Below are 12730 nucleotides of genomic sequence, written 5' to 3'. Positions count from 1 at the left end.
GAACAGAACTAATGGGAACAGTATAATAGTCACTAAACATAATAGGAAAACAGTAGTGTACAGAGAACATACCAATATACATCCAGGTAATAAGTAGTATAAGACGGCGCAAAAACATTGATCACGCTACCACAGAGTTCAGGTAAACTTTGGATGTAGGGATGGCTTATACCAAATTCTAAGGATAGAGCGAACAAGGGGTGGGGGCAACGTGAGGGTGATTCAACAAACAAAAGTGTATCATATAGTGGTCGGTAGTAGGAGAGTAGCATAATAGTGTCACAAACAAATAAGAGTATAGTGTCAGGAGGCAATCAGGAGATCAAAAGTTCAAAAATACACAGCGATGCAGAGACTCTGATCCATCACCTGGTGTATACATTGCTTCACAATGCACACTGGCTAGGTTTGCGTAACGCTACAGTAACACTAATGTACACTTTGCCATTTGTTTCAAAGAAGCAACATTCGGCATTAAGGTAAATTGATCCCAAGTTTGACTGCCTCTGCTTGTTTAGTGCTGTTTTGTTTTGCAAACTGGCATTTGTATTCCTGCATTTATAATGGGGGTTGGAGGAGGTCTTAGTACTTGGGAGGAATCGAGTGTGGGATTGGCCCTTCAGAGAACGCCAAACTCTTTGACACTCTGCTATCGGTGTAAATTGGAAAGTTTGACCATCATCTTGAGGTCAAATTGGATGTAACTCACCAACTGATTAAAGGAACCACACCCCTAATGAAGGACCACAGCCGGAAATGATTGGGCCGTTATAAACATCGATATTGAACAAAGTGTGACAAATTTATCATAATGAAGGAATTATGAATATCAGTCATGAATACTAATGAAACAATTCAATAAATTCAATTGAAAAACAACTTTATTAACAAAGTGTCATTTTGAACTACTTCAAATAAGTGCAAGTGGGGAAACCCCCTCAACCCAGAGGATCGTGCTTTAGGAATCATGTTTGTTTCACCCCATTGTGGCGAACTGTAGGCCTGAGCCTTTACTTTTTAAAATCCCTAATAACATAGACATCAATTCTCCAGAATTCCAGAGGTAGCGAGGGGACATTATGCACACTTCGACCCCCATTGACATTGAATTGTTGACAACTTGTCCCACCACTAGCAAGAATAAGGAGGAAAATTAAAGTCAATGATTTATAACGAGGAAAATGAAAGTGGGTTGTTTGAGTCCTGATTATGTACAGCTCCTGCCACTTCCGGCATTACTCAGGGCTTAGTTTGAGCCAGAGGCTGCTGGTGGAGCACACTTTTTTGGGGGACAAACACTTATTTTTCCTCTTCTGGATTTCCCCCAGAGCAATAGAAGGAAAAACTAAGGGGAAAGGAGGAGTAAGCAAGAACTGCAAGGGTGAAACAAATGGACAGGTAGTGTCTAGCATGAGGTGGATTCCAGACTACGCAGCCTTGGTATTCGGCATGGTGACGTGTAATAGCACAGTCCGAAGGCTTCTGAGCAGAGCTTCATCACCAGCACTCATTGTTTTGCAAATTAAGCACTGCATTATCCCTGGTATCAAGGGTAACAAGGCAGGTGCTTGGAGTGCCAAGTGCATGCCAAGAATAGCACCTGCTACCCTTGACAACCCAAAATTGGTGATATGAGCTGTTTCATTCGATGGACGAATGTACTGTGATGATGTTCAGTGCTTCTTCATTAAATGCCTCGTCAAGCATTCGTACCAAAGTTATGTTTCCTTCAATTAGGACATTTTTTCCATTTTGATGCAGAACCTTTGAAACTCTGCTGTAAAATCTGGCTTCTGTAACGTCAATAAATTTTTCTTGGCCTCATCTTAAAAGGGATGATTTTGCTATAGTAAATGAATGCATCAAATATTCACATTTGGATAAAATGTTGTTCACACCATCCTATTAATAGCATACCTTTTACAATGCAAATAGTTTACAAGTACAACATATACATCCATCCTTCTGAGCTTGACATGGATTTTGTGGTGACAGAAATATTTTATAAAATTAATTTTACTTTAGTTTGTACACTTGAAGAACATCATGGTTTTGAAATCAAAGTTTGCAAAATATCATGCAAATAGATTATATAAGATAATACAACAATCCTATGTATGAAAGACAGGATGGGCAAAATACAAACAGCAGGTAAATATCTGAGTACTTTCTAATGGTGTTTGGCCAGACTATCAACTTCTGGAACACGACCTTGTTGTACTTCTCGGGAAATCAACTTTATTGTTTTCTGTGGGAGTTTATATGTAAGCAGTCAGCTGTATTGTCTCATTCACTTTAGAGTTCACATACATTTTGTGGTTTCCTCTGGCAGTAAAAGTCAGGGATGTTCTCTTACCAAGCTTAGATTGGGCAACAACACCTCACATGGGGAATCGGTCGTTGGAGAAAGAGTAGATGGAATAAAGACCGCCCAAAGGAAAGATATTTCACCCAATAGCTTAACAGTTATATTTTTCTGCATTTCTTAATCTAAAAAAAAGAATAAAAATAGTATTTGACTTCCTGCTTTAATAATACCCCAAATAACTGGGAATAACGTTGATAATCAGTTCTTTTCTATTTTAGGGCCCAATGGGTCCCCGTGGTCCTCCCGGTCCCGCCGGCAAACCTGGTGATGATGTAAGTAATAGTTCTATTTATGTAAACGTTTTAATACTCAGGATTGATGCCAAATGTAAAAGGTGAACAAAGGTACTCAATCCTAAATCAGTTTCTGTAAAAAGATTGATTAGATTTTTAATATAAAATCAAATCTCTTTATCATGGATTTTAAAATTGCCATATAAGGCAATCTAGCAATTATAACATTAAGACTATATTTATTATGTGATAGAATCAGCAACTCTAGTTTATAAGTATAGCTGATATTGGAAGTGACATTATAACCATTTATATTGTTTTTTCTTCAATCAGGGTGAAGCAGGCAAACCAGGCAAAAATGGTGAACGTGGTCCTCCCGGTCCTCAGGTATGGCTCAAGCATAAGATCAAAAACAGGCAATGACTGCAGTGAAAACAGGGGCAAGTGAGTCAATGACTGACTGCACTGGCATTTATGCAAAATATACCTCTATGCAGTGCCCAGTATGGATAGAGACATAATATTTTTTTCCATTTCTTCACTGTCAGATAAGATAAAAAGAGAATAACATTAAAATTTCTTTTCTAGAAAAATATTTGTGTAAAACCCCATTATGAAATCACATCATTGCCCCGACTTTCCCCTCAGTAAAATAGTGTATGGATTTTTTTTAATTTATCTTCATACCACTTCTCTGATGAAGAACTCTGCCTCAGATGGCAATGGTTAAGTGTAGGGGTGGCATGTACTGGGAACAAATCGTTAAGATCCATGAGTGCTGATTACAGACTATTTAAATTTCAGAGGCACTAAAACCACTGCATTGATTGACTCATGTGAATCCCCAGGGGAGGGAGGAGCAATGATAACACTGTGAGGCTCTGCTCAATATGCACGTTCCAGGATTCTCTCCAAACTGAATTACAGACACAGCTTAATTTATTATCTAGAAAAGAACATTACAATTTTAAGTCTCAAAATAGTTTATATTCTAGGTCTGCTAGACTTTTGTAAATAATATACACATTGACGTGTTAGGAGTGTGTGTCTCTCGCAATCATGTCATTAGCTGTTTTGTGTATCATTCCACCTTCTTGGGAGTGCCTCATTTGCAATGCATGAAGGACTATTTTGCATTTGAAAATGGCAATCACTCCTCACACTCTTTGTCCGTTCAAATCATTATCTCATGCAGACATTCTAAAAACAAAGTAATCCATTTTGTCCAGGTTGCTCCTTGTGTGAAATAAGTTCTTTATAGGTTTCTCCTGCACAGCTCTTGCTATGAGCTTGTGAAATCTATTGAATTTAATAAACTTAAAGGGGGCTTACATCCCACACTTATTTTTATTTGTTTGTGTGCTTGCTGCTTACTTTTCCTCCATTTCTAGTTATGTCATGTTATATTTAATTTGTACAGTGCACGGCTACTCAAGAGTGTCCTGGAGCTTGCTCCAGAAAGTAAGCTGCACACAGATCAGAAGCTAAAAGGGCAACGTTTAGAATTTTTTCTTGAAAAGCAATGGATCCTGGGTGCCCCGGAGTGCCAAGGGCAACATGTTCCAGGCCGGACCGGCTTTTCGAACAAAGGAGCTCCCACCGAGCCTTTGGCGATTGAACCTGGGGGTCTGTATCAGTAACTGATCGGACGAGCGCAACTGTCTCGTAGGTTTATAAAAAGCAAATCTCTTCTGAAGATAAATAGGGCCTGAGCTATAGAGGGCCCGATGCGCGATGAACAGCATTTTGAATTTTAGCCGAGATTCAACTGGGTGCCAGTGCAAGTTAAGCGGGTGGGTGCAAACACTATGTCTAGATGACAAACCCAATAGCAGTCTGGATGCCGAATTTTGGACTACTTGCAATTTCTTTGCAAGATAGCCTGGACTGCCAACCAAAAGAGCGTTGGCATAGTCCAAACGGGACAAGATCAGAGCACGGACCACAGTTTCCTTGGCACTCACAAGCAGAAGGGGGAGAAATTTCCTCAAGATATTCAAAGTGCCTAGTCGTTGTAGCATACTATTTACTGTTGGTCCTCGTGTGTTTCTCTCATCAGTGTCCCATGGCCCAAGTACTTGTTTTCATCTGTTTTGATGGAAATTCCTCGATTAGGTTTCTTCAACACAGTACTAGTTTTTTGTGCAATTTTACAAAGCGCGATGCACGAACACTAGTTCTATTATATAGGTTTCCCCTGCACAGCGCTGTTTTTTGGATGAAATTTTACATAGCGTGATACACAAGCACTAGTTCTATTACAGCAGGACACATTCTAGGCATAGAAGGATTAAGTGATAGTGATTTGCCCAGAATCACAGGATGTTGAGCCTATTACCGAGACTCGAACCCTGTTACCCAGCTTCCAGGTAAGGCGCTCTAGCCCTTACAGTACTTCTATGCTCTATCTTAAGATTCGAGACGATCAACATACAAGATGACTGACACTCCTTTGGAACACACAATTCAAATGCATTCCCATGATAAGTTCCAAAGCAGCACCGGCCACTTTGTTTATCTCTATGAACATCCAGCTTTACAACTGCTCAGTTTAATCTACTGCTCAGAAGGATGAAAAGCTGAGATGGACTAAAACCCTGATCTACAGATAAGACTCCACAGACAAATCTTAACTTACTCAGCAGTTTCACAGGGTTGTTATTCACTTCACTGTTAGAGCTGTTTTGGGAGACGCACAAGCATGAACTGCTTTCTCACACCACTGGTCCCTGCACAGTAGAGTGGCAGTGGGGTTCGTGCTTTTGGGCTATGCCTGGGTGGGGGCTCCTGACTGCCCTTCAGGCATGTGCCTCTTGTTTCACACTGCAAGTGTCTGTTGTATCACATTATAAGTGTATCCCAGAAAAACAAACTCACAAATGTACAGAGGCTTTGGGACGGGTGGGTCAGCACCCCCACTCTGTTATGGGAAACCCTGAATCTACAGGGGTTGTAGGTTATGATGTTGCTTCCCTCTCACTCCCAATCACTGCTCATTTGTAAGGTATATTAAACAGGCTCTAGCAGAGTTTACCAGTGTATAGTGATGAACCACCAAGTTGTACATACACGTTTGGTTATGTGAGCCCAATTTGAGGCACACAACTGAAGAGCAAAGTATGTGCAGAAAAGATGAAGTACTTTTAGGTGAGCGTTCTAAACTATTTTATATGAGGTCAGGGTGTAGGGTCATACTGAACATTGTGCCCAGAGACATTCCTGCAACTGCACACAAAGCTAGTCTATAGGAACCAGATGGTGGTGGCTAAACTCCTGGCAAAGGAGGGAAATCTCACCAGATATTAAATAGCCTAGTGGGTTGAGCAGCTTTGTAGAGATATTTGAGTAATATGCAGATCATTACTCTGAATCTTGTTGGGATGGAATCAGTCTTTTACCCTGCTTTGTGCACGCAAATGCAGGGGGGTACCATAGGTACACCCATGTGCACCCCCCACCCCCCCTTCAACCAGGGGGCCCGCAATGGGCCCCCGAAGTGAAAGTCCGTATGCTTTTCCATGGCGGAAAAGCCGCCGCAGAAAAGCATGTCTTTTACACCATCCTAATATGGCTGGCGGTGTCTGATAGACACCGCCAGCCATGTCAGAGCTTTTCAGCCGCGGTCGGATTGCGACCGCGGCAGAAAAGCTGCGGACGGAATTCAAGACCCACCAGCCATCCTAATATGGCGGTGGGTCTTTGGAGGCTCCGCTGCGGTTTTCCCGCATCCTCCGGGCCGGCGGTGGCTTCCGCCGGCCCAGAGGATGCGGAAAAACCGCAATCATAATCAGCCCATTAGTACTGTAAGATCAGTGCTCCCGCCTAGTCGCAGGTCGTAGCATGCCCCATCCCGCAGCGGGACGGGAAGACCCCTATGATGGAGCATGACACCTAGGGCCCTTTTGGTGTGTGAGGGATATTTAAGCAAACACTGTGTGCATCCAATCCAGGATGAGAAATACACGTCCTTAACACAGTAATTAAAAAAAAAACACTTGGCTGTCATGCCATATAAAGGGGTACCTGTTGCCTGCCTACATATGACAAAAAATGTGACATTCAAAAGGCAGTGATGAGAAGTCACATAGCACTCTCCAGAACTAAATACACAAACCAACTAACTTCTCAACTATATTTGGTGATTTTTCTGGTTTAGTTGACGTTTTTCAGTCGGTTTGGAGACATAAAAGAAAAACAAGCTGGTAAGAATCACTTCTGTATGTGAGTGTTAACATTTCTGAATGAGAAATAAGAGTTCTCATTGGAGCTTTCGGTTTTAGACGAGCATTTGGATTGGCTGATGTATCTTGCCCTTACACATGGCCCTTTTCTTACTCTCCTTTCACCTCTACAGCTTTTAGAATCTGCTGGAAGGGTTGTCTGACCCCCACATTGCCCTAGGACGTGTGAGGCACTTCTCCCTCCTTATTTTTTAGGGAGAGCCTGGGCAGCGCATGTGCTGCTCTGCGAGGCATGTTGTATTGGAGTATGGACTTGAAGCCCCACCCACATTCCCCCATATTTGTCATTGGCTTGTGTCATTATCCTTCGTAAATGCTGGCTTCTTATTCGTCAATAGGCATGTTAGTCCCTCCTTAGTACTGCCTTGTCTTTATTGAGTTTTTCCTACTGCAGGCACGACATGCAACATTCAGCGCACCATGCGTGATTTCAAGGGGCGCTGTTACAAAACAAATTGTTTGTCAACTTGACAAACAAATGCTTTTTTGGGTAAAATCGCCCCATAGCGCGCTTTCAATTTAATAGAGGCTGCAGACCTTTCTTTAGACACGGCTCATCTAAAGAAAGTAGCATTGTCTCTATTGACGTGAAAGCGCAGCATGGGGCGCTTGTAAACATCAAGCATTTGCAATGCAATAGGTCTTGCATTTTGGAAACTTTGACCTATTGGCATTATACATGACAATGCCTTTCAATGATTGCAAGTTTTTTAAACACATAATTAAAAGACTTTGTCATTTACAATATCAATAGCACAAAATCTCGTAAGTGCAACACCTATTGCATTGCAAATGCTTGTTTTTGTTGTTGGTGGTGGGCGTCGAAATACCACCATTTGGCGTCACTTTTATTGACGCACCGACAGCACAATGGGCTTTACCATATTTACAAAGCCATGTTAAGTCATCCTCCGTGACGCATTTTGCAGATTGCATAGAAAGAGGAAAATCCCTTTAATGATTGTTTTTGTGCAGGAAGATGTCCCCTCCTGCACAAAAACAATCATCCCACCAGTGCAGGCACCCTTGACAAATGACACAAAGGTGTTTGCGTTGGCACACTGATGCTGTTTGTGCTCCGGCACAGGAGAGGAGGACAGGAATATGTACCTTGTAGATATGACACATTCCTACCCTTTTATTCTAATGCACGGCAGGGTTGCAGGAAGGCCTGCTGTGCTGATGTGCGTCAAAATATTGGAAATAAGCCCCATAATGTTTATTAGAATTGTGCAAATGAAGTTCGAAAGTAACACTTCCACTATCATCTTTCCTACTAAGACCTCACACACATATCTTGGACATTTTTCAGCGATAGGGTAAAGGTTTAGATCTGCGCTTCCAAATGAGTTTGGGCTAGACGACTATTTGATTAGATAGTGGCTCTAACAGGGTAAAGAAGCTATCAACAGTAGGTTACTACTCTGATTCTCACTTAGTACTAATCAGAGTGATACCAATAACAAAATAAATCAGAAGCAAAGATAGCTGTGCTTTTTACAGAACAGTGTAGCCACAGTGGTTGACATGGACATCAGTCATAATTTCAGTTCAGCAAAACAGGCATGGTGTGGGAGAAGAGCTCAGCAAGTAAAAGGATGTATTGTATCAAACAGCACATCCCTAAACGTCCAAGATACTAGCAATGTTTGAGAAGTGATTCTTGTTGTAGTTAAGAAATTACTGGAATTGTTAAGGTATCTTGTGCTTCCAATAAACTAAATCATTTTTATTTGGTTCCCAAAATGTTTAGGGTGCCCGTGGCTTCCCTGGAACTCCAGGTCTTCCAGGAGTTAAAGGACACAGAGTAAGTCTAGACTGTTTCAAGCGAACACAACATATTTCGTTATATTTGTTATAGTTTAGTCTGCATACTTGAAGTTTACATTAACCATGGTTCTTTTGATTATATTTCTCGGTAGGGTTACCCTGGCCTGGATGGTGCCAAAGGAGAAGCTGGTGCTGCCGGTGCAAAGGTATTATTTACACCATTTCTTAAATAATTATAATTTACGAGGCAACTGGGGACCTTTGCTTTCATTGAATTACCCCAAGTACGACAAGACTGCAGTTCATCTCCCATGCTGCACTTTCCAAGAGCACCTGGGCCATATGCTGTATAGTGTGGTGGCTGAACCTGTTCCCATAGTTTGAGATCTGGTTCGGATGGCCACAGGGCAATTAGAGGTATAGGGCTCCAGATATGGTAGAGTATTTTTACCACTGGTGTCCTTGGCCTGCCACACTGTTGGTTCCCAGCTCGACTTAGCAGGCTCTCTTTTAGCCTTTGACTCTCTCTGGTAATAGGGCAGAGCTGTCTAAGTCTTAGTCAAGAAAGTGATGAGGCATAGACATGAAAAATGCAGTGAAATACACCAGTACCACTTAATAACTGAATATCCAGACAGTGCTTATAATATAAGGAAAACTACTCTAATACATACAATGAGTACTATACATACTCATTCCAAGCCAGAGATGTAACCCTAAATGTTGTTGTAGCTGCTAAGTTCTGGAACTTTTCTTGATGGAGTCTTTTCTAGTGGAATCTCCTGCCAATGTTATTCTACTGAGATGTTCTAGATCAGCGTCGAACAGACTGACTTCGCAAGGAACACAAACTCATACATTGTTAGCCTGTTACTTCAATAAGATCATTACTCTATGCAAGCAAGTTCCAACTGTAAAACGCTATGTACGCTCCTAGCTCTTCACTCTTTACACAGCATGCAGGCATGCAGCTACAAGTAAGTCCATCAGTGACACTGCCACATATAAAACAACATGTTTTAACTTGCTGAAATTCGTGCTACAGTTGTTCAAAGCTGCAATGTTTTTAAAAAGGGTTCGATGCACGTGTTGCAAACCTGTTCAGGGCCAAAGCGATGCCCCCACACCTTCCCAATTTGGCTGGTGGGGACCCTTCAAAATCCTTGTAAGCCTAGCCTGTCACAAAAGGGTCAAAGGTACAATGTCGGGGACCTAGAGGCACTGTCCTGAGGGAGTCTACTAGCACTGCAGCTGGTTACGCATGCTCTAATAGTAGTTCCAAGTGCCCATCCACTAAAAGCCACTGTTCTATGTACAATTCCTTCAAAGCCTTATATCCTCCAGTTGGACTTATGATGGTGTCAGGATGATCACTGGACCAGCAAAGCTGGATACAAGTCAATACCTGAGATAGAGACAAGTGGTTAAAATGTTGATGTCTTGACAACCGTTCAAAAGATTTCCAAAAGGATGGTACTAGAATATTGTGGCCTAAATTTAGGCTTACTAAATAAAAGTGTCCTAAATATTGGTTACAAACATTTCACCCCATTAGAGTTAATAATAGAAAGTCTGCAGTCAGTGGGGCATTTTCTTTTGTATACGATGTTGAGGCTATGATATTTATGTCAGCCAATGTTTTTGTCATTGATATTCTGACATACAACCGTTGCATATGATCAATGTTTTTTGAATCAGCACACCTTTACTGGCTGCCTCTATGACTAGAGGCAAAGTAGTTTTAGATGTTCCAGGCGGAAGGTAGAGCCACAGCAGTTTCCCTTCAACATGGCCTGAGTCATATACAAAGTGGGCTCCCAGTAGCCCCTGAATGCTATGTCTCTTCCCCTGGTCCCCTGTATTGTTCAGACAGGTGGAGTTGAATGGTCTCCTCAAGCAGCATGGCAAGGAGGCCGTATGTTTTGAAAATGGTGCTGTCCCACAACAATTCCCACAGGTCTCTTTGATTAAATTTTGCCTCTGATTCTCTTGCAGGATGCACTCACACCAACAAGGGGCACCACAGCGTATTCTTTGAAGAGTCAAGAAAGCATAGCTACTCTTCTTGAGTAGGGTCCAATCTTATCCCACCTTGAGTGCAGGAGGGAAACCAGTATCGAAAAGCTGCCTCTGGAACTTAAGTTGATCTGCTAGCTACACTGTTGTTCAGCTCCACCTTTAGATGATGAACGTCACTGGAATGACTTACAGGTCAAGGTGTCCAGTACTTATAGTCAGACATGACATATAGGATCACTTGCACTGTTCCAATTCCAGCGGTGCCTCCAAACAAAGTCTGCATGACCCCTAATAAGGTCATGTCAGTGTCTCTCAAACAGAACCCTCTTATGAACTGGTGCCATCCAGTACAGGTGAAGATGTTTATTGGGCCTAGATAGAAGGCCACATCTCTTGCGGATGAAGATCAGCCAGTAAAAAGTGTGGGGGTGGGGGGTACATATTATGTTGTGACATGGGCAACAAGCTTCAAAGGGAAGTGCCCTGACATCCCCATCTACAGGAAATAGAATCTATAAAACAGGCAAATCTGCAGGGGGCAGGAGGAATGCACAAATGGCAGGTTTTCACATTATCAGTGACCTGAGAATACTTGCACAAATCCCTACACTATTTCTGCCCACACAATATGATCCATATTGCCATCATGTATTCTTACTAATGCACACACAGTCCTTACATTCAGCACACAACATGCCTGACTCATACACACTGCACCCACAAATATCCACCATAAATGAAGGTGAACATCCCATTTAAGCAAGCCCTTTTAATGAATGGGGCAGAGTGGGAGGGCACTAGGCATCTCTCATTGAAGGAGCTAGATAAATAGGTCTGCCCATTTATTACTGATTTCACTGCCACGCCCACTCCCTCAAAACCCTGCTAGAAGAGACAGTCATCCTCTTAAAATGCGGCAAACCTTTGGAGCCCCTCCACTGCAGAGCACCACTTTGATGTCTCATTACATTTTGACTAAGAGGCCCTCAGTGATTTCACATGGTATTCAGGGGTATATTGGGGTGAAAGCAAAAAATACAGAAACTGCCCAGAAAGAATGACGGGTAGTGTGCTCGCAGGAGCCATGCAGGGGACTTTCTTTCCCAGCATACCATTATCCGGGTATTCCTATATTATGTTTGTTCCTATTTGTTATGCAATTTCCTCTTGTTGCACCCTTATTCGTCCTTTGCAGCTACAGGAGCACTGGGGATGATGGGCACCGATTACGTATTATTATATTAACATAATACTGCCATGCTATGACTATACCATTGTGCCAGCAGCAAAAGTATCAGCGAATCAGCGTTGCTGTGGCCTGCGGATAGAACGATCAGTTGATCAGCCCTTGTTCTTTTTTTTTTTTTTTTTTTTTTTTGAATGTACAAACTGAAATGTTTTATTAATTCGCAAACAAAACGTACACAAAAATGGAAATGTTCATTTTACTGGGATGATTGGAGCGTTTCAAAATTGGATTTTATTTCTAAAAGAGGAAGCAATATGGCAGTCCTTGTTCTAACAATTCAGAGCTCCAACCTAGTTTTGTATTTTTTGTTCCCAGGGTGAAGGCGGTGCTCCTGGTGAGAATGGTGCTCCTGGTCCAATGGTGAGTAATGGACTTGCTGAGATACTATTGAAGAACAAATAAAATGTATTTTGTTTGTAATAGAAGGTAGCTGAAAATGTATGGTTATATTATCATTGATTGGAAATTAACACTTTTCAAAATTATTATACTCAACTCTGACCTCCTGGACTTGGATTTTAAATATATTAATTATATTTATTTTACTGTTTTATTTTATGTATACTAATTATGAGGTTTAAAATGAAAATCTCATTAAAGCATCCAGCTGAAATAGGTGTCTTTTTCTTTTGCAGGGTCCCCGTGGTCTTCCTGGTGAGAGAGGTCGCCCTGGGCCCTCTGGTGCTGCTGTGAGTATGCCTTTGTCAACCAGACTATCGTCCCCAGTACACTCACAAGTCTGTTCAATGTGTATAGGTAGACACAGAAACACTGTGCAACTATGTAAACTGGGGAGCCTGCCACAGCTTCAACACCCAGACTGGCCACCAGAGAAGCTCTTCTAACATGT

General features: G+C 41.9%; 1 protein-coding gene across 2 annotated transcripts in view; it reads left to right on the top strand.

Annotated features, from left to right (window-relative positions):
* The window catches only part of COL2A1 (collagen type II alpha 1 chain), a 122325-nt gene that overhangs the window by 22371 nt on the left and 87224 nt on the right, over window positions 1-12730 (top strand). For both annotated transcript variants that reach the window (XM_078686582.1, XM_078686574.1), the window contains 6 exons: window positions 2587-2640; window positions 2935-2988; window positions 8596-8649; window positions 8765-8818; window positions 12196-12240; window positions 12516-12569. In XM_078686582.1, the coding sequence (XP_078542708.1) occupies window positions 2587-2640; window positions 2935-2988; window positions 8596-8649; window positions 8765-8818; window positions 12196-12240; window positions 12516-12569 (315 nt within the window). The remainder of the gene's footprint in view (window positions 1-2586; window positions 2641-2934; window positions 2989-8595; window positions 8650-8764; window positions 8819-12195; window positions 12241-12515; window positions 12570-12730) is intronic.

This window comes from Lissotriton helveticus, chromosome 1_1 (genome assembly GCF_964261635.1).
Source record: "Lissotriton helveticus chromosome 1_1, aLisHel1.1, whole genome shotgun sequence".
Classification (NCBI taxonomy): domain Eukaryota; kingdom Metazoa; phylum Chordata; class Amphibia; order Caudata; family Salamandridae; genus Lissotriton; species Lissotriton helveticus.
Note: the sequence above shows the minus strand (reverse complement) of the source record. Positions and strands in the feature narration are given on the sequence as shown.